At 58.5% G+C, this 26566-nt stretch overlaps 1 protein-coding gene across 4 annotated transcripts in view; it reads left to right on the top strand.

Annotated features, from left to right (window-relative positions):
* Window positions 1–18964, top strand: part of DIS3L2 (DIS3 like 3'-5' exoribonuclease 2) — a 373789-nt gene extending 354825 nt beyond the window's left edge. Inside the window, exons 15-17 of one of the 4 annotated variants that reach the window (XM_033229839.1) lie at window positions 14645–14828; window positions 16045–16131; window positions 18877–18964. In XM_033229839.1, coding sequence (XP_033085730.1) covers window positions 14645–14828; window positions 16045–16131; window positions 18877–18921 — 316 coding nt within the window. In that variant the 3' untranslated portion in view covers window positions 18922–18964. Of the gene's footprint in view, window positions 1–5953; window positions 6037–14644; window positions 14829–16044; window positions 16480–16681; window positions 16935–18876 lie in introns of those variants that run through there. The other 3 variants (XM_033229837.1, XM_033229838.1, XM_033229840.1) reach the window with 3 other exon arrangements.
* Window positions 18965–26566: the final 7602 nt, after the last annotated feature.

The following is a 26566-nucleotide window of genomic DNA, read 5'->3' as shown; positions in this document are numbered from 1 at the left end:
CTCTGGGTATTTCTCCAACCGCAGGTTTGCATCCCCAGGGGAAGCTGGCTCTCTGATCCCTCATGCTAACTTTTTTAAGCAGATGGCACAGCCAGGCAGTCTTTAAACCCAAGGAGGCTTGCCCCTTCCCAAGACTTCACGGAGTTCTAGAAGAGACTGTGATATTCAGGCCAGGTTCCTGTTTGATGAACAGGGACACTCAATTCCTGGCAAGTGGAGCTTCCAGCCCTCCCCACCCCCATATCGGTGTGCTGGCCCAGACCCAGGGCATGTTGAGGTACTTAAAGTAGCAAATGCCTCTGCTGTAAAAACCCTCCCTCGAGTACTGAAAGCCCAGAGCCCAGACTCAGGCCACAGAGGTCTGAGATATACTCTCAAGTAGGTTAGCCCATAAAAGAAACAGGTCATAGGATTACATGTTGGGTCTGAGCCTGAAGAAAGGTGCCCATGGCTGTTACCTTCTGCGGCTGCCTGGCAGGTACCCAGAATGTGCTTGGCTTTCTTAGGTTTTGGCCGTGTGATCTGTGGGGAAGTGTTTCTGATCTGTCTTCACTGCCACTCCCAGCTCTCTGGGGCGTTGTGGCTTTTTCTTGGTGGTTGGGCAGGAAGCCTCTAGAGCCTGAAGGAATTGCTGTGCTTGATGACAGGCAGAGGCTATCAATGGCTATAAATTGCCTAGTGGCTGTTTCACGTATTGAAGAAGAATTAAACATGTTTGCTGTCTGTTCTGCGGATGCTTCTCTGATGTCCGGAACACAGCTGGGAAAAGATTTCATAGAGTGAGTCAGAGCAAGTGCCCAGCTCATGCCCACTGAGTTAAGCAAGAGGAAGTGGCCAACTTCCGCAGCTGCTCTGAAAGCCCAACACAGCAAGGCCTGGCTGAGATGAACAACATAGATCATTCCACTGACTTTGGGCTACCCTCAGGCCGACCCTGTGTGACCCCACATCTGCCCCAAAGCTAGGTGAGACCCAGGGTCCGCCCTCCAAGCCCGGGTTACCAGTAGGGGGTAGGTGCCAAACTGGAGAGTGGACTGTGATGAATGGGTAGCAGAGATGGCAGAGGAAATGGCTCATCTCCTGCGGTCAGGGACCCCGCTCTCAGCAGCTCCCTTCCCTGAGTGCCCTGGCACTGGTGTGTCTGTGTGTCCAGGAGCCCTGGAACACCACTGCGGCTCTACAGTAGCCTCCTGGGCATCAGCTCATCAGCTTCCAGCACAGCCTTTGTTGCTCTGTAAATCTGTTAATGTTTGTGCTACCTAGAGTAAGAAGGAAGGAGTCATTCTACAGAGAGGATTTATTTTTGCAGGCGCCAAAACCTTGTTCCTTACAATTATGTCCTGTTCTTTAATGGGGTCCCCTGCACTCCACAGTGTCATTCGCCTCCACACTAGCTGTCCCCACAATGCTGTGTATTTGCACTGATTTCGCTTGGGGCCCTGCCCTGTCTTTATCCCTGCCTTTACAGTCAGGCCACTTGTCACTTCTCCATAGCTGTCCAGAGAAGCCTGTAGCACTCTCTCCAGCCACTCCAAGCATGAGGCTTTGTGGGGAGCATGGAATCTGTGAGGAAGCCGAGGCAAGCTGTTAGGATTCTGTTCAATGGGAGGAAAGGCTCTGAGTGAGGCACAAAGGAGGGAATTCCCGGGAGGTACACTTTCGTGCCCGGCCCCGTGTCTACGCTGGTGCCCACAGACCCTGCTTCTGCCTATTTCCTGGTTCTGCTTCATGTTTCAAAGACATAAGATCAAATGCGATTAAGTTTTAGGTAAGCAAGATATTGTGCTTATTATTGAATTGTTCTTCTTTGGTTTAACAGCCCTCCAGTTTAATCTAAATCTATGTCCTCTCATTAGTCTTTGGTGTAGATAAAAGCGCAGTTAGCTGGTCGCTATCTTTTGTGTCATAAATCTTCTAGGAAACCATTGTTGTGATTTTTCATTGTACCGTTCCTGAAGAGGAAGGAACTTTTCATTCCTTTGGGCTTTTTTCTAGTAAATCTCCCAGCTGTTAGTGTCATCGAGCTTAACTCTCACATCCTTAAGGCAGCATTAACCTCAGAACCACCAGTACCTTGCTGTGTGCCCTGGGAGGCAAGTTATTACCCTTGGCTTCATGACCCATGGACAGTCCTTGCAATGGAAGGCAAACACATTTGTGGGTAGTGTGGAGAATGTGTGTAAAAGGCCTTCCTTGCCCAGGCAGTAAGTGCTGAGGAAACAAGCCACTTTTTATGCTAATAAAATTTGGACAGGGGTTATGGGGTAGGGGAGTAAGTATGTGTTGATCTGATTCCCTGTGCCCAAGAGCAAGGACAGTCACTTCATCCCATCCCCCACACGGTGTCAGAAACACAGAGGTATTTAGCAGATGCTGGACAGATGTCTCCTGGGGGCATGCATGCAGTATTTGCTCTTTTTCCCTCGCATGTTCTGTGTTCCTAACATTCTTCTATTTTGGCCGAGTGGGGAGGTAGAAGGTAGGCAGAGTCTCACTCTGTCGCCCAGGCTGGAGTACAGTAGCCCAATCTCTGCTCATTGCAACCTCTGCTTCCTGGGTTCAAGTGATTCATGTGCCTCAGCCTCCTGAGTAGCTGGGATTACAGGTGCCCTCCACCACGCCTGGCTAATTTTTGTATTTTTAGTAGAGATGGGGTTTCACTATGTTGGCCAGCCTGGTCTTGAATTCCTGACCTTAAGGGATCTGCTCACCTCAGCCTCCCAAAGTGCTGGGATTACAGGTGTGAGCCACCACTGCTGGCCTATTCTATTTTTTAATTACGCCTCTTCTATTTTTTGTCTCCTTAATTCAGTGCAGAAGGTTTTCATAATAACACTAATAATATTTATGGAATAGTTAACAGTATGTCAGAGTTCATAATGTTAAATAAGATAACAAAGTTTATCTCATTTAATCCTCACTAGAATAACCCTGTGAGGTAGGTAGAAGAAGTTAGAGAGGGTAAGTAGCCGCCTAAGTTTATCCAGGTTGTGGTTGACAGCGCCCTACCTTTCCCCACTGACTTTAGCAAGACAAGAATACTGGCAGGTTGCCTCTGGGCTCTGTTATAAAGTGAAGCTGCTGATCCACAATGGAGAACCCACTCCTGCAAGGCCAGCCTCCACAGAGGCCAGAGGCCAGTGCTGGTCAGAGCATCCTAGAAGCTGGACTCAAACAAGGGTAACTTGCGGGAATCTTCAGGAAGCCCTTATATTCAGAATTGTGTTCTGTGCCACATGGGTCCTTTCCCACCATCAAACTTAGAAAACGACTCCTAGGAAAGCCCTTGGAGTTCAAGGGCGGGCGCTGAGACGTCTACCCACGTCCTCATGGGTTGGAGGACCAGTTTCGCCACGTGTTCTCTGGCCCAGTCGTAAACGTCATTCGTTTGCTTGTCCAGCAAACATTATTGGACACCTGCTAGTGCCAGGTACTGCACTGAGCACAAGAGAAGGGCCCAGTTCCTTCCCTTGCAGCCCACAGCCCATTGAGGAAGACAGGTATATAAAACAGCATTTGCAAGGGGGCGACAAGGGCCAGTGGGGAGGTGAGGAAAGGATGCAGGGAGTGGCTGTCAGTGTCGTGCGCACCTCACATGGGAAGGCCAGTGCGGCAGGGTGCTGGGTGCTGTTGCTCTCTGCTCCTCCCAGCTGGAGTGTCAGTGTGGGACCCTGTAGGCCCCAGCCCACCCAAGAGGAGGCAAGTGAGAAGGTGACAGGGTGGTCATGGGACAAGAGCCAGAGGGAAAAGGGCTGGCCAAGCCCTGGAGAACTGAGCAGAGCGGAGAGCCGCCTCGCCAAGCCTCTGTATTCCGTCTTGTCGTGCTTGTTGGAATGAGGGGGAATCCCTAAAGACCATGGATTGAAGGAGAATGGCTCTCCTTCCCACCACTTCCCCACCATCTCTCTCTGAAACCACAGGAGCATTCCACATACAACACAGGGCAGGGGTCTTCCCTTCATGTTCCTTGAGTGCAGTGACCATGGCCACTCCTTTCTCAGAACTCCTACTGCCAGAGTCTTAGCACTGCTGGCCTCCATACCCAGCAGGGAGGTGTGGTCTGCTCCCACATGGCTGGCTGGGCCATTCCTGGGCAGAGGGTATCAAATGAGGAGCACCCAGTGTCTGTGTGCTTGGCACACAAGACACTGTGGTGGTTGAGGGAAGCAGAGGGCAACAGCACCCCGCACCCTGCCACACTGGCCTTCCCATGTGGGATGCGCACGACACTGTGTGGTTGGCACGCAGTGGACACACCCTGGACTGCATGCTACCCGTAAGCATGTCTTGGTGAAACTAGCAGCCAGTTCTTTGTTTTGTTGCAAATGACCATTTGACAGTACATCCACAACAGCCAAACATGGCACACGAGGAACTGGGCTTGAGTATCACAAAGATTTACTGATAAATGGACAGCCATAAGCACCATTAACCAGACAACACAGTTACTCTCCATCTTGGTGGCTGCACAGCCCAGTGGACCACACAGGGCCCTCCTGGGGTGTTGGGCAAGGCTCTCCTCCCAGGCAGAGGCAGTTGGACTGAGGCCAGAGAGTTCCAGGTACTGCAGCCTCTGCAGGAAGAACAATTCTCACCCAGGGGAGGCCGAAGGGAATGGGCCGGCCCTCCCGGTCATACATGGCTGCCTGGGCTTCGCCTGACCTACCTGTGAAGAAGCTCCCAGAAGGCCATTGCTGGTCAGCATCCCAGGTACCAGGAGAGTTTTCTTAATGCATCTGAAAATCCTGAATAAACAGGACTGCCCTCTGCACCCCAGGCTGCCCTACAAGACGGGCTTGGCCTGCAGAGTGGTAGCTCAGGGAAGCAGAGCCCTCAGGTCCAGTCAGGCTTTGGCATGGTCTGGCCTCGCCATCCGACTTACCATTGACCCAGCTTTCCTGGAAAGACTCAGGGCCTAATCCAGATTGTTCTGGTCTTGGTTCTCAGGTAGAATGAGAGTGGCGTGGGGAAAAGGGCTGAAGTCTTCACACAGGCTGTGTGAGAGCTCTCAGCGGTCTTTGGTTGACTTTGGGTAGGGGTAGAGATGACACCCAGCAGTCTTATTGTTCTCCCCACCTCCCCACCCCATCCCACGCCGCGCCACCCACCCTACCCCTTCCTGTGGACAAAGCAGAGAGGGCAGAGCTGGGGCCTCAGTGCCACATGGGGCAGGCACATGAAGATGTCAGGGAAGCCCAGAATGTTCTGGGGTCAGGGGACACATTCATTGAAACCACTCTGAACCTGGGTCATAAAACTGTGTGTCAATATTTTAAAAGTCACAGAATGAATGCAGAGCTCTGCCAAATTCAACATGCTGTGTTCCAGGGGTTGATAAGACGAGCATTAGTTCAGTGGAAAAAAACCGAGACAAGAGAGGTTTTCTTTTAACCTTCTGTGTTTCATGTTTATACTGAGGCGGGCTGCCCTTGCAGGAGAGGATTCATTCATCATGTAACCAACAAATGAGTCCCAGTCACATTGTCACCTGTCACCTGTGGTGGATTTAAGTGATAACCATCTACAGGCAGTAAGAATGTATCGAGGCAAATGCAGCGTGTCCCATTAGGCCAGCAGAAGCCATCTTGGCTTTCGTCTGCCAAGTTCATACACCTCTGGTTCAACAGTGATAAGCTGAAGGGAATTTCCAGGAACCATAACTGCCACTCCTAGTCCTTTATTACTAGGGGGCTGTGCTTCCATCCCTGAAAATAAGTCTTGTTTGGCACTCAGCATTTTCTGTGGAGCAAATAAGCGAATCATTATCGCTGAAATGCCTCATTTGTGTCCCCAAACATTTCACCAGCTCCTCCATGTGCTGCTCAGCTCTGGGATACGTAGATGGGCATGGCCAGGTGATTCCCACCCTCCCCGCCCCACGGCCTATGGTCTGCAGAGGAAAACTAGCCTCCAGAAAAAGACAGTCTGGATTCACTGATGAGATTTGGTTTAGATTCAGCCCACAGGACCATGGAGCCAGGGAGGGAGATGCCTGAACTGAACCTGTACAGCCCCACAGGGAACTGAGTGGACAAGGTGGGCTTGGGTACGGGGAGCAGAGTGGGCAGAGTGAAAATCCAGGGTGGCGTAAGAGTCTGGATGCCTGTCACCCATGGGGAGGCCCCACGGGTTCCCTGGGGAACAGAGGCACTGATCTCCTTGTGTCCGGTAAGGGAGCAGGGCTGAGGCCAGAAACAGGCCAGCGAGAGCCTGTGGGGGGCCAGGGAGTGTGACAGCCAAGGACCCCCAGAGCACTAGCAGCTGAGGACCCTGGGCCGCACTCAGGCTGGGCGAGGGACTGACCTGGGGAATGCTTGAGGTTTCTCTGACTGTACGGAGCTCATCAGGGAAAACATGGGAGATGCCTGGATTCATTGCCCAGCTCCGAGCTCAGCACAAAAACTGCCTCTTGGACCAGTCTAGAAAGAGGCTCACCTGAGGCCCAGTACTCAGGGTCCATGCTGTCACGTGGGCCAAGGCATCTGAGGGGCAGGGGCCTTCCTCATCCCACTGCTGCCATGGCCCATGGCCCACTCTGCCCTGCCCCGGGGGCCCAGTGCATCTCTGTGGGGGCTGGGAGGAGTGTTAGCAAAGGAGAGGCCGCACAGGGCACCTTCAGTGGTGACGGGAAACCAAGAGCAGGAAAAGCAACCGTGCTCTGCCCTGGACGACTCAGACAGGAAAGGGCCTGAGCCTGAGGCAGCCAGGAGGAGGCAGCCTTACCAGGGAGGCCGTGGCGTGGGCCTCCATGCTGCTTCTGCCCTCCTCATCCAGCTGTAGCGGGACAGAGGCAGAGGCAAAGTGGGGGCCTGGAAACAAGCAGTGTGCTCTCAGGGTGGGCTCTGCATTGAGTTCCCACTGTCAGCAGAGCCTTTGGCAGGTGCCAGAAAGAAATCCTGCTGCTCCCTCTTCCTCAGAGGGTTCAGAGCAAATGATGCAGGGTCACCTGAGGACAAAGCAGTGGACAGGGTGTCAGGGACCCTGGGTCTGGGAGCCTGGGCAAGTCCTTCGAGCTTACTGAATTCCCCGTTCTCCTGCTAGACATGAGAACTCTTGTCTTCTGAGACTTGATGGACCGAGAGTAGCAAAGTGCCTGGCAGTCTCCACATCCAGCCCTGCCACACCGTGGCATGGGACCTCTGTTGTCACTTCTGTGGCCTCCCAAAGACACCATCTCCCTCGTCATCTTAGGGCCAACAGTCCCCTCCTCGTGCACTGGGTGTAGGGGCCAGTGAGGAGTGATGAGGAAGTGCAGAGACCACTCTGCGCTTGTTTCCCTGCAGACTTTAGTAGCTATGTGGTTGGGGTGGTGGCCCTGCTGAAGGGGATCTGACCTAGCAGCCGTTTGGGCAGGAGCAGTTTTCAGATGTGAGCACACTCGTTCCAACTTGCAGCAAAGCCACTCAAGGTCCCAGGAAGCCCAGGCTTCTCTCTCGTTTTTGTGGCTGCCTTGGTAACGTGTGTGTGTAAGAGCATGTGTATGTGCAGGAGAGAGACGGAGAGAAAGACCTGTGTGTTTCAGAACACCCTTCTTCCTTGAACATCCAAGTGCCCAAAGCCTAATTTTAAAACCAAAGTCGATGCCTCCTTAAGTCTGCGATGGCCCAGTTCTGTTCTTGATCCAAGTCTACGGAGCCAGCTTCCCCTGCCAGGGCTTGAAAGGGACCCCTGGCCAGGAGCCAGCAGGGCAGCAAACAAAGATGTTGGGGGCACTGTGGGGACTCCCCTAGGTGCCCAGACTTCTGTATGCCTGTGCCACCCCTCCTCAGGACCTTGTTTCCAGTTCCGGTTGGGCAGGGGCTGGCACTGGAGAGAGGCTTATGTGTCAATACCGTAAAGCAGCCAGCAAGCCCTAATGACTACACTCTGCAAGGCCACACAGCACAGACTGGCACCTGGTTCTGCTTGGGGGCAGGGCTGCTGCCAGTCTGCAGGCCTGCCCCTACCTCTGGGAGCAGAGCCCGAACTTGGGGAGTGAATGAGGCTTCTGGGCTGGCTTTACGCTGACAAGGGCCTTCTGCACTGTCAGCCTGGCCCCATCTACCAGCAAGCCCCCTCTTATTCCCCATTACAGCCACTGGGCCTCCTTTTGGTAAGGCATAAGAGCCCAAATGTGGCCACCTGGCCTCTGGGGACTTCCTTCCTTTAGAGCTAGAAAAACAGCTGCAGAATGTGCCTGGCTGCATCAGGGCCCCGCCCACTCACCTATAGAAAAGCCCTGCCGTGGACTGAGCCTCCCAGCCTAGGAAACCTGGCTCTGGCCTCCCCTGCAGGCCTGTGATGTCTGACTCCACAGGCCTTCTCCTCTGGGCTTTTCCATGCCTGTGAACTGGGCCCCATTCATTTCCCTGTGGTTTCATGGGAATGTCCAATGTATTCGGAGGTTGCAGCGTGCCCAGGAGGAGAGGGGTCAGTGAGAGGCCCAAGCTGTGACCGGTGGGCCACCCAGCAGCCACTGCACCCTCTGCTGGAGGCTGGCAGCAGGATGCACGGCCAGCTGTGGGTGGGGTTCCATCAGTCAAGCAGCTGCACTTCCTCCCCATCCCCCTCCCACACCCAGGCCAGGGGCTCTGCCTGCAGCTCCCTCGTGCCAGGCCTCCACTTTCCAGCTCCCAGGCCCCCAGCCCCACCTGGCCTGGCCCGGGACAGAGCTGCCACCAAGATCTCTTCCACTTTCTCTACCCAGCAGCCTGCAATTCAGTGCCCCACAGACGCCTGCCTCCTGGGCCCTGCGGTTTCCACAATACTACACTCAATTTCTGGCCGCTAAGAACACAGCAGGTTCTACTTAAAGGTGGCCATCACCTGCACCCCATGGGTTGCCCAGCCATGGAGAAGGGGCCATGGTTGGGTGCACAGCTTCTGAGACAGGCCCAGCAGCTGCCTTCATGGCCTCGGCAGAGCCCAGGGCTCTGGAGCTTACAGGGAGCATATGCCCAAGTGTGGAAAATTTGGTCTGCAGAAGAAATGAGGCTGAAATTGGCTGGGAGCAATTCTTATCAAAGCCACATTAGCAGTTTTCAGCAAGAGCTAATTGAACACGCTCTGTGAGTGGCCTCATTCCATTAGCAGGAGCCTCCCACAGAGTGTGACAAGGGCCCTGGTGGCTGAGGGCAGAAGAGGCTGTTTCTGTCCCACATTTGCCTTAGGCCTTTGAAAATGGACACATTTTCAGCTTCGGGGACTGACCCTGTCCCTCTGCCCTGGTCCCCGCTCATTTCCAAAGCCACTCTCTTGAGTGCCCCGTGTGAGGAAGGGGTGAGGTGAGTTTCTCAGCACTTTAGCAGGTGCATGGATCTGAAATGGAACACCTCTGGCTCCTTGCCAGAGGGAGGCTTTGTGGTGAGGGTAGGGGAGGCAGAAGAAACTTACAGAAATGTTGCCTTTGCTGTGTTTTTTGCCCAAGTCCTAGAGTTGGGGCACCCAGGCCAGTCACATCATAGGATGTATAATAATAATGTCTTATTTATTCAAGGCCAGGAACTTGAACATTGCTTCCTTATTTTACAGGAAACAAATTGAGATTCCATGAGCTTAAGAAGCAAGTGAGTAGTAGGGCTGGCATTCTATGCACGCCACTGAGGAAAAGCCCCTCATCTCTTTTCCTCTACTGATGGCAGGGCCAGGAGAGGTGAAGGACACCCCCCACCCCCTACCACCTGCCAGACAGGACCTTCCTGGCCACAGATGCCTCGGATCCCTGACTATCAAAACCAGCCCCAGCCTTCCAGCTGAGCAGAGAAATACTCAGATCCAGTTCCTCGATGGTCAGGGAAGGCAGACTTTCTCTGAAGCACAGATGGCTTCACCGCTTTCTCATCTCCTCACCTCTGAGCCCATTACAGCCACTGGGCCTCCCTTTGGCAAGGTCTGAGGGCCCAAATGTGGCCACCTAGCCTCTGGGGACTTCCTTCCTTTGGAGCTAGAAAAACAGCTGCAGAATGTGCCTGGCTGCAGCAGGGCCCCACCAGGGCGAGAGCAGCCTTTCCCAGCATCGTCCTTTAAGATGCGACAGAAACAGGTCCCACCCAAGCCAGCAGGAATGCAGCACCCAGTGGCTGCTTCTGCACAATCTTGATGCTTGCAGGTACCTTCAGGGTGAAGGACGCCCTGTTGTAAATGCATGAAGAGTCCCGCTTTTCGTGTATTGATGTTGATGTTCTTTCTTTAGAGGAACATTTGTGTGCTGTGGGAACCTGTGTCTCTACCAGTGTCACCCTTGCTGTGGGGAGTGTGTACTGTGTGCGGGGGCTGGTGACCTTTCCCTGCTGTCTGCCACAGCATGTGAGGGGCTCGCCAAGTCTCATACCTGCCCTCTCTCTCCTGGTCCCCTCCTGCCCCAGGGAGGCCCAGACCCAGGGAGGAAGAGTGCTAGGAGTGAGTGACGAGGAGCTGGGGTCCTGGCCCTGCAGCCGCTGTCACAGCACAGCCCCATCCCAGACTTCCAGAGTGGTGGGGCCCTGGTGGTGCGGGCTCCAGACACTCGGCCGATGCCAGGTCTGGGACCGAGACCCCGTCTCCAAGGCCTTGGCTTGCTGTTCTGGAAGGTGATGCTGGCTGGCAGCCATTCCCAGCCCCTCGGAGAGCAGTTGTCAGGCAGTCCCTGAGCTCCAGCGCCCCATCCCCAGCAGGCCCAGTGATCTCATGCCTGTGCCCCTGGCGCTGGGAGGAGTGGGGTGACGCTAGGGCCGGTGCCCACATCAGAGCAGGAAGGTCTGAGGCCGGGGCAGGGGACAGGGTACGCTCCCATCCAGCAGCCCCAGTGCCCTCTCCGCCCCCTGAATTCAGGGCTCCCATGGCCCAGAGTGTGGAGCGGTGCAGCCTGACCAGCCAGGATCACTTGGGGCATTTCGGAGGTTTGGCTGCCCAGGCTGTGCACCTAGCACTGCTCCCCAGGAGAGGGAGGGAGGAGGTCAGGGGAGAGGGCCTTGCTGACCGGGTCATTGTCACAGCCTCCATCTCTGGGCCTGGGTTCCTGCAGGAGTGCCTGGGCTCTAAGCTGGAGCTACCCATCCCAGGACCTTGGGGAGGGGGAGGAGGAGGAGGAGGAGGGGGAGGAGGCTGGCGCCACCTGCTGGCCCACCAGGGAATTGACAGGGTGGGGGACTGTGGTCCATATGCTGACCCCAGATGAGAACCCTGACTCCCACTTACCCTACCCCACCCACCCTGCACCGTCCAGCTCAGTTCTCTGACCCGTGGTGCGGAGTCCCATTTGCAATGATGAATACTGAACTCGGTGCAACTCTGGCTGCTGGCAGCTGGGCTTGGCCTGAAACTTTCTGTCCCCACACTCCACTGGGGACCCACCTTCCAGCCACCCCAGGGTGCCACCACCAGAACCAGGGGTCAGCCCCACCTTCGTTCACTCCTACTCAGAGCCTACCTGTTCTCTCCACCCCCATCCGCTACCTGCAGCATCAGAAGGACATGAGGGCAGCAAACAGCCCCTGCAGCTGGCCTCAAACATCATGGCCAAGGCTGTGCCTGGGAAGCGGACTCTCTGTGGTGCCAGCTCCCTCCTCAGTGCCCTTGACCTTTGTCTGGGTCCCTGCTTGATGTGACCCACCTGGCTGCCCCAGAGCTCCACAGGCACTGTCCCAACTCCCAGCCCCCCAGAGGGAGGGAGAAGCTGAGACCACACGGGAAGCAGAGACTCAGCCACATCAAGGGCCCCGGCACGGTGGTCCTCTCCTCCAAAGCCTCACCAGGCTTCACGTTCAAGTCACCAAGAGTGCACTTGTTCATTGTCGAGGGCAGGGGTGACGCCTGGGACTGTGCTGGGGTCCAGGGAGGACAGGTAGCGGAGTTGCCAGGGAAGCAGCTTGCCTGAGGTCTGTGGTCATGGCAGGGGCTTCCGCAGTGTCCCCGCCCTCTCCCGGTCCCCTCCCTCCTGTCCTTGACCTTGTGTTTACTGAAGACCATGAGAAGGGATATGGAGAGCCCCTGCAGGAACTAAGAGCAGAAGCCTGGCTCAGCCCCAAGAGGCCCCCAGATATTCAGTTCCTAAATCCATAGTGGGTGGGGCATGGGCATAGGAGAGTAACCAGGGCTGCCTCGCACAGCCCTGCTCCTTCACCCTGCCTGCCTGGTGGCCTCCTCAGCCTGCAGCCTCAGTGCAACCCGCTATGGGGTCATGCTGCCCCCTGCTGGCCACACTGCAAAACAGAGCCCAGGGTTGGGCCTAAGGCTACACTTGTCCCTCTTCCTGCAGCTGGGCTGGAGGGGAAAGCAGGCACCACACAATAGCCTGGATGCTCCTGCCCAAGAGGATTGTCCAACTGCATGGGGAGAAAAGTCCAGAACCATGCCTGGCACGTGGTAGTCTTTGTGGAGTGAGAGGGCAAAAGTATGCATGATTGTGTGCATCTGAAGCATCTTGGTGCTGATGGCCTGACCAGTATTAGATATTTTTCAAGCAGGGATTTTGACTCCTCTTGGATTCACAATATCTTATTATGAAATCCAAGTAAGAACAGTCTAATGGCACCAGACAGTGATACAGGTGAGCCTAGAACAGTCAGTGTTCATGTCAGGGACTGCACCCTACTTTTCAGGGGAGACTTCAAAAGAATTGAGGAACAGAGTTGATGGTAGGGATGAAAATCACAGGGCGTGTTGAGGAGACCCTCCGCTGGCCGTGTAGGGAGCAGGTGGGGCAACAGGTGAGCAGCGCCTGCATCCTGAGGGCTTTCCATGCATCGGGCAGAGGGCCTGCCAGTGCAGAACCTGTTTTCTCTGCGTCCGTGACAGCCCTGAGCAGGTGCCATTGTGAGTGACCCCTGTCCTGCATTTGAGACAGAGGGTGGATGGGGAGGGCTCTGTGATTTGTTCAGCATCCCACAGCAAGGATGTTGTGGAGCTGAGAGTCAGACCTGGGCTTGGGAGACTTGTAGTGGGTTAAGGGCTTGAACACAGGGTTTTTGGCAGGAAGTGGTGGGCACAAGCACAGATTAGGGGCTGGGAGGTGGGGTGGCACATTACAGGCACATTACTGCCACCCAGAGGGCAACATGGACGCTCCTCCTTTTACCTGCTGGGTGTCCTATGTGATAGAAGGGTAGGCTGAAGTTTGATCCTTGTGGTCACACATCCCAGCTGTCATCTGCCTTACTGTGTGCCATGACCTAACCCAAAAAAGTCCCCACAGAGGAGGGATTGGGGTGCTAGACTGGCTTCCCTCCTCCCCAGGTGGTGCCCGCCCTCCTGGGGCATTTCCCAGCCCTTCTTCCTCTGCAGCTCAGGCTCCCTAGGGAGGCAGATGTGCTCTCAGGACATCCTGGTGGAGCACAGGCACACGTCTGCCCTGGCAGGCCCACCCTGGGTGGAGGAGGGGCTCTGCATGCCAGGGCGCTCTCTCTCTCTGGCTGGCTTTCTTTCCACAAGCGTGGCCAGATGACGAGGCTCACCCGCAGCACTCCCCACACCTCCAGGAAGGGAAGTTGATGGCAGGGCCCCGGCTGTGGCCAGGCCTGCGGGAGCTTCCTCCCTGACCTCTCTCACTCAAGGGGAAAGCTTGGGGCTGGGCATGAAGCCTGGGGGAAGGCAGGGAGGGCAGAGTCCCCCCAGCCTGGTCAAGGCCCTGATCACCCCATGTCTCCCCAAGGGAGCGGCTTTCCCCTTAAAGGGGATCCTGGTCACCAAGGCATGAGGACATGCCCAAGCGCCCATCACAACAGGCTCCAGGTGTTGTGCACATTTGTGATCGTTTTATCCTGCCAAAGGAGGGGCCTCCTGCCCCAGATTTGATGATAGGGACAGTGGTACTGACCTCAGTGCTGTGTGATACCAGCCCCCCCGCCTTTGCCTGGTTCACGTCCCGCATGGCCCATCAGTCCCTGCTCCTTCAATCTGGGACCTTGACCTGCTCAGTCCTTCCATCAGGAGCCACGTCCATTCACAGTGACTATTGAATCTGATGACACCCAAGTGCTGCAAAGCCAGAGCAGCAGCCCCTGAAAGGGTGACTCTGGGGTCTCAGCACATCCCCACTCCTGCCCTGTGCCCTGGTGAGGGCTTCCCTCCTGCTGCCTTAGACCATCCTGTCCACCCTCCGAGACCCTGTCGGGAGGCTTCCCTCCAACAAGGCACCGTCCCCAGGGAGAAGGGAGCCCAGCACTCCTGGGACCGAGGGGTCCTCGGTCCACTCACCACTGCCACATGCCCCAGGGAGCCCTCTGAGCAGGGGCTGGGCCGGGGCCCCTGGGTTCCCATGGCCTGGGCGAGCATAGTGCCCTCTTATAGCCAGGGCTGCCCGCGGGTTCCAGGCATCCTGTCATTCAGCAGAGATCTTTCCTCGGTGCCTTCTCTGGATTGGGTGGGCTGCCGAGCTCTGGGGCTGCTGCGGTGAATGATTTAATAGATAGGGGCTTCCCTGCTCTCCAGGGTCCCCCTCTGGGAGAGCCAGCACAGAAGCTAATCAGTCAGAGGAGAAGGTGGTGTAGACCCACTGGTGCAGGGGAGACCACAGGAGTGCTGGGCAAGACAGGGACTTGGCGGAACACATGAGATGAGGCAGCTGGGAGGTTGTCTTCAAGCTGAGACGTGAAGGGTGATAGAGAGCCAGGCAGGCTGCAGCGTGGGAAAGCCTGGGCAGCTGTCCCCCAACCCCAGCGGTCCCTCCCATCCCACCCACCCTCTGCAGGCTCGTGGAGGAGTTCATGCTCTTGGCCAACATGGCAGTGGCCCACAAGATCCACCGCGCCTTCCCCGAGCAGGCCCTGCTGCGCCGGCACCCCCCACCCCAGACAAGGATGCTCAATGACCTGGTGGAATTCTGCGACCAGATGGGGCTGCCCGTGGACTTCAGCTCCGCAGGAGCCCTCAATGTGAGTGCTGGGCAGGGTTCAGGGGAGGCTCTGCTTGGGGGAAAGAAGAGAAAGACCTGGAAGGTAGGGGGTCCAAGGGCCTCTGCTTCCCCCCAGAGTCCCTCCCCTTCAGCCAGGTCTCTCCTATAGAGGAGGAAGGAGGCCCTGGGAGGAAGGGCCCCTCTGAGTCACACGGGCCCTGACAATGGGACCTGCCCCCTCACCAGGACTGTGCTAAGCGGGGACCCTGGAGGCCTAGCAGAGGGCGGGGGTCCTGTGGCCAGAAAGGGCTGGTCTTGGGCCCAGAGGCTTTCAGAGTGTAGGGGCTGGAATTGTAGGAACCCCAGGAACGTTCCTGGTGGGTACTTTCAGGTGCTTCGTGCCCGGGGCGAAGCTAAGAAACCCAGGGCCTTGGCTCTGGTCCTGGAGGAGGCGACATCTCACCCAGGTCCGACCCTGGGAGGGGAAGGCAGGTGCCCCAGGCCCGAGAGCAGGTCCGACCCTGCGAGGGGAAGGCAGGCGCCCCAGGCCCGAGAGCAGGCCCGACCCTGGGAGGGGAAGGCAGGTGCCCCAGGCCCGAGAGCAGGTCCGACCCTGGGAGGGGAAGGCAGGTGCCCCAGGCCCGAGAGCAGGTCCGACCCTGGGAGGGGAAGGCAGGTGCCCCAGGCCGAGAGCAGGTCCGACCCTGGGAGGGGAAGGCAGGTGCCCCAGGCCGAGAGCTGGTCCGACCCTGCGAGGGGAAGGCAGGTGCCCCAGGCCCGAGAGCTGGTCCGACCCTGCGAGGGGAAGGCAGGTGCCCCAGGCCCGAGAGCAGGTCCGACCCTGCGAGGGGAAGGCAGGTGCCCCAGGCCCGAGAGCAGGTCTGACCCTGCGAGGGGAAGGCAGGTGCCCCAGGCCCCAGAGCTGGTCCGACCCTGCGAGGGGAAGGCAGGTATCCCAGGCCCGAGAGCAGGTCCGACCCTGGGAGGGGAAGGCAGGTGCCCCAGGCCCGAGAGCTGGAGCCCAGTGAGTCCAGGCCAGTCAGCAAGATATGGAAGGGACTAACCTCAGGCCAGTGTGGGCCACAGGCTGTGGGCAGCTGCCCACTCTCCCCACCCATCCCCTCTGAGCAGGGCTGAGCCCCCAGGCAGCTCCTCCTGCTGAGAGCTGGGCATGAGGTACTTAGCGGATGACAGGGCCCCGAGTCTCTCCCAGAGCTGGGCCACACGTCACTCCGGTTTCTGGGATTTGCTTCTAGAAAAGCCTGACCCAAACATTTGGAGATGACAAGTACTCACTGGCCCGGAAGGAGGTGCTCACCAACATGTGCTCCCGGCCCATGCAGGTAAGGAGGGTCCAACCCTGTCCCGTCCAGGTAAGGAGGGTCCAGCCCCGTCCTCGCTGACTCCCGGGAGCACACTGGCCCCAGACCTGTGACTTCCACGTGCAAGCACAGCCCACCAGTGTTCCTGCCCTGCTCTGGACATGGCTGGGTGGACGGGGCTGCTCCTCCTCTGCCGGAGGGTGGGAGAGGAGGCCGACCCCAGGCAGCACCTAGGAGGGGGCACCCTGAGCCTCTTGAGTTTGAACCGCTGCCTCCTGCTCAGACTTGCTCAAGGACAACATGCCTTAGAGCTGAGGGGCTACCGAGACCTCCTGTCAGGCTGGGGTCCTGGAGGAGAGACAGGGTCCCGTGTGGCTTCTTGTCCCGGGGAATACTCCACAGCCTCCACACACGCATGTGGAGTCCAGAACTAGCTGTCAGCCTCTGGCCAGTGTGGGAAAGAAGCGGACTTGGCCTGGGCCTGCAGGGAGGTGGCAGCCTATGGGGTGGACAGCTGGGCTTGCTCTGGGACGCCTGTCACAGCCCCCAAGGCTGAGCTTCACCCGTGCAGGGCCTGAGCATCCTGGGACCAGGACCCCAGAGGACCCTCGGGCCAGCGGGAGCAGTGGGTGCTGGTGAGTCAGCTCTGGGCCCCAGCCCAGCCCAGGGGCAGGGACAGGCTGTATTTCAGGGGCTTGGTCACACAGCAGATTCAGTCTGTTCACAAGAACTGGATGGCTTCAGCTGACCCCAGTGGATTTATTTTCTGACACTTCAGGCTCTGCCGGGTTTGAAGCCATCAGGACCTGCTTGGGCCTGGCCGCCCTGACCTGCCCCCCAGTCGCAAGTGTCTACCCGGACATAGCACCTGCGGCACCCACAGCTGAGAGGGGCTGGGCCATGCCTGCGGGGCTGTCTGTGTTCTACATTCCAGTGGCTCTAGGCCTGGCAGAGATGGCACAGCAGCCCCTGAGTCCCAGAACTGCCAGTAGCTCTGCCCATCTGAGGCCCCTCCCATGCCCCTGCCTCTAATGACATCACCTTCAAGGAGGTACAAGCCAACCTGGAGTTCCAGGGATCAGAGCCACTCCGGAGTCAGCCAGAGCCTGAAAAAGCTGCATTCTCCTGGCTCGCCTGCCAGGGACCTCGGAGGCGCCCTTGCTCAGGAATTCGATGGCTGCAAGTCACCAGAAGGTCTGCAGTGCTCCTGTTCCTCGGCCCCGGGAACTGTGCTGGGGACAGGGCAGGGCAGCAGCAGAGAGCACAGAAAGGTGTGAGGGGACATGCAGTCCCCAGTGAGCTTCTGCATCAGGACACCACGGCTATCTCAGGGGGACGGCTGGGCCTGTGGGAAAGCCATGGTCCCCACCCATCCCACCCGACCCTGAGCCACCTCCACCAGCCAGGAGGGGCCAGGGCCCTTCATCAACCTCACCCAGGTCATCTGGGGAACTGGGCCACCGCTGAGAACAAAGCCCAGATGTGTCTGGGAGTGGAGGCTGTGCCCACCTCCCCGGAGACTTGCCCACAAATTAACCCAGGGCCCAGCAGGGGCTGGAAGGGAAGTGGAGTTAAGGAGACCAGCAAGTCACCACCGCTGCGCCCTGGATTCCAGGGCCCATGTGCACAGAGTAACGGGAGCTGGCTGTCTGTCTGGCCAAGGTCACAGGAGGGTGTGTGTGTACAGCAGCCAGGGAGCAAGGGAACCAGCGAGACACACAGGAGTGACTTTGGACCTCTGCAAGGAACCCATTCACTCACTCCCAGGCAGCAGCACTGGCCTTTACACTCAGCCCTGAAAACTGGGGGACTGCAGGACAAGCAGCTTCAGGGGCTTGTGGCCCCAGCTGGGCTGGGCTGTGTGCTGGTCCCTAGAGACTCTGGGTATCTCCCCCTGTCCCAGCCCTGCCTCCTGCCCAGAACAAAGGTCTCTGGACCTCCGCCCTCTGTGTCTCAGCCCCTGGGAGGGTCAGATGGTTGGAGATGAGAAGGGCCAAGTCTGACAGGCTGGAAACTGCCTCTCTTGGCTGCTGTGGTGTGGAGTATTGGTGAGCACAGAGGTGCCCAGGTGAAGTGTGGCTTCAGCTGGGCAGGATCAGTGCCAGAGGGGATGAGGATGGCCCCGACCAAAGGTGGGCCTGGGCCAGAGAGGAAGCGCCCAGGAGCCTGAGGCCTGTGTTGCACGGGGCAGGGGATAGCATCCTGGGCTTTCTCGCCTGCCTCCCACTCTAGCCAGATGGAGCAATGGACTTGGCCTCCTTGAACAAAGACCCACAGCCTCCTCGGCTTCTGCTTGTGTCTCCAGCAGACAGTGTCTGCAGCCCCGGTCATACATGGCCACAGGCTTCTCCTTCCTCCTTCCTGGGCCAGAGTAGCAGCCCCAGCCCCATGCTGGGGAGGAGTAGACCAGAGACCGTTCCCTCCTGGAGGTGCCCAGCAGTGACTCAGCAGCGATGGGACATGTCTGGGCCATTCTCAGTGCTGCCCCTTGAGGGCATTTGGGAGGCCCAGGCAGGCCAGATTTGTCTCCTGGAGAGAAGTATGGGCACCCCTGGGCTCTGCCCAGCTTCCTGGCCTCCCCTTGGGTCCCCTTATGCAGAAAGGGGCACTGGTCCTGGCACTGGTCCTCCTGGGCTTTCCTCAGCAGCCAGCAGTCCGTCAGGTCTGTGCACACCAAGGCTGCCAACGGCGAGGCTGTGGGTGGCATGGGCCCTCCAGGACTGTCCGGGAAGCTCTGGGCTGGCCAGGCTCTGACTCACCCCGCAGATGGCACTGTACTTCTGCTCGGGGCTGCTGCGGGACCCGGCATAGTTCTGGCACTATGCGCTCATCATGCCCCTGTACACACACTTCACCCACAGTGGGTGCTGAATGGCCCAAGACCATTCAGGAGTGACAGTGGAGGTCCAAAGGTCGGGCGACCCAAGCGTAGGGGAACCTGGCCTGAGAACTCTCCCTATGGACCAGTACTGCGGAAGCTGCAGGGGGTCCACAGCCAGCCCTGGACACAGCCGAGAGAAGGACGCTGACCTCAGAGGGCCACTTTCTGCTGCCCTGGGAGCTAGGTGCTGAGATCCTAATCTATCACCTGGGGCGGAGCACCATGCAGCCCATCCCCCAGCCATTGCCCTTCCCCACTCCCTACTCCCCACCCCCCAACCTCATGCCCCATACAGCACCACCCACGACCCCGCCCCCTCTTCCCAGGCTATAGGGAGCAACTAGACATGGCGCCCGATACCCTGCAGAAGCAGGCGGACCACTGCAACGACCGCCGCATGGCGTCCAAGCACATGCAGGAGCTCAGCACCGGTCTCTTCTTTGCCGTTCTGGTCAAGGTGAGCCCTCCAGCCTGGTGCCCCTCACCTCCCTCTGGCTCCCGACCCCCCTGGGCACCTACTCACCAGGAGGCCTCGAGGAGCCCAGGGCAGTGCCAGGAGGTGCAATGGCTGCAGCACTGTCCCTGCAGGAGAGTGGCCCCCTGGAGTCAGAAGCCATGGTGATGGGCGTCCTGAACCAAGCCTTCGACGTGCTGGTGCTGTGCTACGGCGTGCAGAAGCGCATCTACTGCAATGTGAGTGCCCTGGGAGAGCCCAGGGGCGGGCGGGGCAGCCCATGCCATCCCTCACTGGAGGGGTACAGGCGCTGTGATGGGTCACACTCCACCCCTCGCTCCCCCAGTCCTAGCACAAAGCCCACCTGATGGGCCTTGCAGAGACGCCCAGCTCTCCTGCCTGGGATGGTGGCTCCAGGCCCGGGGTCAGGCCTGGCCCCCTTCCCCAAGGACCCAGGAACCAGAGATCAGGCCCCTCCATGGCCAGTACAGCTTGGCAGGGTGTGCAAGCTTCGGGGACTGTGTTTACAGGAATGTGAAGGAATGAGAGGCCAGAGAATGGTCCTTGGCCGCTCTGGAAACTGTCCCCTGAAGATAAGGAAGAGAGCTGTCCCTGGCTTGGCTCTTGCCCTGAGTGACTGTTGATTCACAGTTCTCTCCAAGGGGACGTGGGCCTGTCCTAACGCCGCCTTAGGGGCTTGGCTCCAGCTGGCCAAGGGGTCTGCAGGTCACCACCTGGCCCCTGTGCCTGGCTTTGAATTTCCTAACATCCAGAGTGCCCTGGGAGTACAGTGTCCAGCCCGTTGTGTGCAGTAAACGTGGTGTTCCTAACCTGGAGCTGGACAGAAGAGGAAGGACAGAGTCCCCCTGCTGACCCTCGGGGCTCTGTGTCCTGAAGTTCAAGCCTAGGTCATCCTGCTGTGGGCCCAGCCCTGCCTGCACTGACAGATAGCACCAGCAGGGGGCGCAGTGCTCTGCCGCCACAGTTCTCTGTCCCCACCTCAGTGCAGTCAACCCTGGACGTCCCCACCACTTGCCCGCAATAGCACACAGATCCAGGGGCCTTCCCAGTCCCCACCCCTAGCCCTTGGTCACTCTCACCTGCTGCCTCAGCCACAGGTGGCCTGGCAGGGCCTCCCTGAAGCTCCCTCCAGCCAGCCAGGGCCCAGGACCGAGGGTGGAAGGCCACCTCCAAGCAGTGAAGACCTCCAGGGTGGGAGGGCAGGCGGCCCCCTCTGTGTCCCATCCCCCTTAGTCCTGGCGAGCCCTCCCCTGCCTCCTGCGGTGCCCCCTGCCCTCATCTGTATCCCCTGGGCTCCCCCAGCACTGCAGCCTCCCGGGTGGGGTTTCAGGACCCCCAGGCCCTCCCAGCTCACCAGACCCTTCCTGAGGGTCCTGCTTTCTGGCACCACCTTCCCTTCCTTGGGGACAACCACAGTGGAGAGAGGTGGGGCTCTATCTGTCCCACTAATGTAGGGGTGCTGACCTTTTGGGGTCCTCTAGAGAACCTGATGAAAGCTATGAGCTTACACCTAAGAAATTGTCCAGCACCGTTCTTCACCAACAATGTGCCCTGAAGGTGGACCTGGGCCCCCAGGTTGCATGTTGTAAGCCTTGGGAGTTCTCAGGATGCCTCTAACTCCTTCAGCTCTGCACTGACCCAGGGCATTCATTCCTGGAGCAGGCCCTCGTTACAGACAGGCGAGCAGAGGCTTCCAGAGGCCAAGGGAGGATCCTGGGGTTCCTGCTGCAGGGCCGGAGGCAAAGCTGCACCTCGACATCAGGCCTTTTCATCTTTGTCCCCTCACGGCTGGGCTCTGCACAAGTCATCAGCATCATCAGCCTGGTGGAGGTCGTCCTGTGGGCGGCCGTGACCCTCAAGTACAGAGCTGTCCTGAAGCAGCCGAGCAACCAGGGCCACCTGGGCCCCGAGGAAGAGGAGGAGGAGGAGGTCGAGTGTGAAAAGGAACCTGACGGCTGATGTGCTGGCCGAGCTTGGCCAACCCTCCTGCCCCACCCCACTAGCTTTAGGAATAGGACCTGTTGACACCAAGGGGGATTTTTAATTTGGATTTTAACAACTCAAACGTTTGCTTTTGGTTTTAGTTTTGCATTTTATTAATGTTTGCAGCTCAGTTTTCAAACAAACTGCAGGGAAGAGGATGGAGCTGGAAGAAAGGCTGAGACCTGGCCAGCAATGAGACTGGCTCCCCTTCTGCCCGGGCCCCACTGCCTCCTCCAGGCCAGGGAATGGGGCCTTTTCTGCAAATCCATGTCAGGGAATAAAATCAAGTGTGGAGTGCCATCTGGTGTGTGGGGCGCCTCTGGGAAGCCTGAGCAGTGGAATGCCCCTTGCACCCAGGGCAAGGGACCCAGCTCAGTCTCCACCCCTCACTGCTGAGCCAATGTCACCGCCTGGAACCTTCCTGTCAGTTCCAGCACGATTCAGAGTCGGCTACGTGGCAGATTGATGCCGGAGTCTCATTCTGCCTGATTAAAAATGTAATTAGTATGCAGGACTGAGAGCGCCCCCGTCACCCTGACGCATGTGACTGTGTCCAACCCTGCCCCCGCTTCCTCCTGCACCAGCTCTGCAGGGCCTGGTGGGGGTCATGGGTCCTGCAACACCCCCTCCCCGCAGTTCCTTGGCCAACACTCTGAATGGCCCTGTCTATACCCTGGGTCTGAGTCAGTGCCCTGGCAGCTCCAGGCCTAATCCTGTGCTCTGGGGACAGAAGCAGGCCTGGGCCTGGGGGAGGGGAATAGGGCCCTCCAGTGCCTTCCCAACCAGGAGGGGAAACCGGCTCCTGGTGACACAGCCTGGCCCCGTTGCCCACCCAGTGTCCCGAGCACCCACGGATGCCACCTGCCTCGGATCCCGGGCAGAGCTGGCCAGCCACGGGGCAATCCCTTCCCCAGCCAGCCCGACCCCAGCCTGCGCTCCTTCCCCCTCCGTGGGGGAAGCTCCATGGCTTGGCTTCCCCGAGAGCTGCCAGAAACCAGGATGAAAGCCACGGTGAGCACGGCCTCTGTTCCCCGCACCATTTCCCGGGGTGTCGGGATTAACAAGCTCATTTGATCTGGTTACAGTGAATTTTCTTCAAAGACACAATCAATAGGGTCCCTTGTCAGAGTGCCTCGCAGCGCCTGAATGACAGCGACTGGGCACGGCTGCCTTTGTTCTGCCACCGTCAGACGGGGCTGGCTGTGGGAGGCCACCAAAGACATCCCCGCACCTGCCCTCGGAGCTTTTCCCTCCGCCAGGGCTCAGCCACCTCAGGCGGCCTTCAGTCTGTGCGTCCTGCCACCCCCGAGATATCCCAGAGGCCACGGTCACCCCATCTGTTCCTGCCCCCAGAACCTTCTCCTGGAGCCAAGTACCTGCAGGGACAGGCAAGCGAGGGTCTGGGGGTTTGGTGCTGGGGTGTAGAAGGCTGTGGGGTGCTGCCCTGGCCCAGGCAGCCTGACTGTGAGAGCCCCAAACAGGAGACATCCCAGCCCCTTCCCCTCCCCTCTACACTGCCCACCCTCTGAGGAGCAGTGGCCAAGTTCCTCTCTGAGCCTCTCAGGCAAGGCTGACCCTGTCCCCCAGGGCCTCCCATGAAGCCTGGGAGCTATTCCCTCACAGGCAGCACAGAACCAGACGGACACCTGTCCCTATGCCCCAGCGCCCCCAGGCCCCAGTGAGGAGTAGTCAGGGGGGTGAACAAGGGGGTTCCTGCAGGTACTGAGCTCAAAGATTCTTCAGACAGCCTCACCTTCCCTGCTGGCCCCAGAGCATGGCAGGTCCCTGGAGCCATGGAGGCCATGGCAGCCCCAGCCCAGTCCACCCCACCCCATCTGGGGAAGTGGAAATCGTATCCACGAGGGTCAGGTCAGGTCTCTGCCTACAGTGACCTGGCAGTTTTGTGCCCAACTAGGGCCTGGGTCAGGCCCAGACCGCCCCCACCCACACCCTACCCAGAGCTCAGAGAAGACGGCCCGGCCTTCTCCCCACGTCAGTCATGCTGAGCCCCCCGTCTGCGTTCACTCCTTTAAGGAACGTGTTGACTCAATCTGGTGCCACACCTTCACAGGATGGCTCTCATGGGTCCACTGGGGGCCCAACCTCTTATGTGGCCCCTCGCTAAAAGGACTCAACAGAAAGAGTGACCAGGCACCGACCCTCGTTTGCAGGAGGACTTGGCCATTCCCTGGGCTGTCCCACAGCACCTGTCGGCCAGGGCCCAGGGCACAGAGCGAGACTCTGTCTTTTCCTCAAGGAGACACCGTGGGGGAGGGAGGGAGAGGTAGACACCACCAACCTCATTCCATGACCAGGGGCTGGCGACGCTCACAGACCCGTGAGTGTGTTCTCCACCCCGAAGGGTCAGTGCCAGCTCCCTGGACCCAGGGGAAGATGGCGCAGGTGGTGGCCCGGCCTGGGGAAGGACCTGAAGCCACCCTCCTGGAGAGAAACTGACGCCTCCCCAGTTCCTGTTAGGAAGGACCTCAGGAAAGAACTGGGATCACGCAGCCTGGGGTGGTGGCCTCCTGGCCCCTGAGGAGGATGTCAGGCCGCAGAAGGGAGGGGATGGGCATGAAGCTTGGGAAGGGGCCGCCAGCGGAGGCAAGGCCTGTGCAGAGGCAGCACCAGAGGCCACTGCAGCGGCTCCACCACCCAGCAGCGCCGCCACGAGTCAGGAAGTGGGAGGCCAGGCAGGAGGGGCTGTGATGGCCCAGGTGCCAGGAGGAAGGGCTGAGGGGACAGTGCAGGCGTCCAGAGAGGCTTCACGGGGACAGGCTGAGAAAGTCACAGGTGGGGATGGGCTTTCTCCAGAGTTGTGTGTGGCCTGAGGACAGTGCAGCAAGGAGGGCCCGTGGTGAGCGCATGCAGCCGAAGCGACAGCTTGGACTCCTTTGTGGGACAAGAGCCTCTCAAGGCCACTGCGGGGTGTTCAGAGAACAAGGCCTGTGAGGTTCTGCTGTGCCTGCAGCTGGTCAGTAGAACATTGGGTGTGCAGGGCCAGGGTGGGAAGGAGGAAAGCGCATGGATGAAGGAGCCGGGCCTACCCAGCAGTGCCTTTTGGGAGGGCAGGCAGGATGGGATGTGCAGCTGTGACCTGCCCGGCATAGAACTCCTTCCAGCTGGGGAGAGGAGGTCCCTTCTAGCCAGAATGGACCAGGAGGTCCCAGGAAGACCTGGGAGTAAGTGGATTAAGTGGGGCCTTAGAAGGAGAGCTGGGAGCAGGCCGGGGAGTCGGAGCCTGGCCAGGTATGGAGAGCCGGGAACAGGCCAGGGAGTCGGAGCCTGGCCAGGTATGGAGAGCCGGGAACAGGCCAGGGAGTCGGAGCCTGGCCCGGTATGGAGAAGCCGGGAACAGGCCAGGGAGTCGGAGCCTGGCCAGGTATGGAGAGCCGGGAACAGGCCAGGGAGTCGGAGCCTGGCCAGGTATGGAGAGCCGGGAACAGGCCAGGGGAGTCAGAGCCTGGCCCGGTATGGAGAAGCCGGGAACAGGCCAGGGAGTCGGAGCCTGGCCAGGTATGGAGAGAGCAGGGTACACTTGCTGCACCTGTGAGAAGAGCCAGGGGTGGCCCTGGTGGCCTGGGCCCACTTAGCTGTGCTTGGGGCCAGGCCTGACTGGCTGCAAGTCATTACTACAGGCTCTGGATGGAGAGTGCAGAGTAGCACGCTCCTGCTGTCACTCCCTTCTCCAAGTCCACAAAGAGGCAAGAAAGGGAGGATTTTAAACCCAATCCATACTGCATGGCGGGTGAGAGCAGAGGAGCAAACAGCACTTTTGGATCCTGGAAAGCAGAGGATGAGTGAGTGTCCAGGCATCGCTGACCTGAGAAAGGCGACTCCAAAGCCAGCAGCAGCAACAGCTGGAACTGCCCTAGCCTACACCACAGGACCCCCAGCTCTGGGACTGAGCAGCACCGGGGACCTCTGGGCTGGGGTGGAGAGGGATGGCTGGAATCACTGTTGCAAACAATATATTCAGTAGGCAGGCAGCTCCCTAGATTCCATCGTGGTCTGCGGAGGAGACCTGTCCTGACATCTTACTGGTGGGCCCTGGAGAGCCATCTCCTACAGAGGCAAAACGAAGGGTCTCTGGGCCAGGACCAGGCCTGTTCAGGGGGATGTGTGGCTAAGTGCATAAGGGGTGCTGAGACTGCAGCCCTCGTGCCCAGGCAGTCCCCAGGGCATGGGTAGCCCGGCCCTCCCCTTCCAGTCCAGAGATGGGAAGACTCCATCTAATCTCATTGCATGACCAGGGACTGGTGAAGCTGTCAGTTCTCTCTCCATCCCAGCAGGAGACAACCCGACCTCAGAGATCCCTCAACCCAGGGACCCAGCCAGGCCACCCTCCAGAGCATCTCAGTCTGCAAGCCCCTTGGTGTGCTTGGAGCTTCCAGTCACCCCGCTCATGCCTATCCATGCACAGCCAGGGATTGCCCTTCATGGAGGAAAACTTCCTGAAACAAACAAGAAACAAGCTCCGTGGGGAACACAGACCGTGGAGGAAAAGGAAAGCTGTAGAAAAAGATGGTGGACACCTTCATGGAGGTGAGAAAGCCATCGTGAAAGGAGAGGAGGTTGCTCTAAAAAGTTCCTAGAGAGCAAAATAAGGGCCGTTGGGGGCACAATGATTGCCACCATGGAGACACATTTCAGTGCCACTGGAGTAAAAACACTGCAGACGGGTGAGCTCTCAACAGATAAATGTCCCTCACCTTCTTTCTCAGGAAATATGGGCAGAAATGAGGGCAGAAGCCACAGAGAGGAAACCGTAGTGACAGGACCCAGGGTCCTCCAAGCTGCAGTGGAGCAAGTGCTTGGGACAGTGGCGAGGGAGCAGTTCAGCCCCAGGGTGGTGCCTGGCAGCCCGTCTCGGGACGTCCCGCCCAGGGCAGCAGTACAGTGACATGGATAGAAAGCCGCATTCCCCAGAAGAGCCTGAGAGAACACTGAAGTACTTGGCATAGAGCCTCGGGTTGGATTCGTAGTACGTACAGAATGATCCACATGTGAAGATAAGACGAATATTGGCTTCAGAGAAAACAGCAGTGCAAGCAAGAAAAGGTAGCTAGTCACAGTTTACGATCTGGCCATAGCGTTTACACAGTCGTCACGATAGA

This window comes from Trachypithecus francoisi, unplaced genomic scaffold, assembly GCF_009764315.1.
Source record: "Trachypithecus francoisi isolate TF-2019V2 unplaced genomic scaffold, Tfra_2.0 Lachesis_group13, whole genome shotgun sequence".
Lineage (NCBI taxonomy): Eukaryota > Metazoa > Chordata > Mammalia > Primates > Cercopithecidae > Trachypithecus > Trachypithecus francoisi.
Note: the sequence above shows the minus strand (reverse complement) of the source record. Positions and strands in the feature narration are given on the sequence as shown.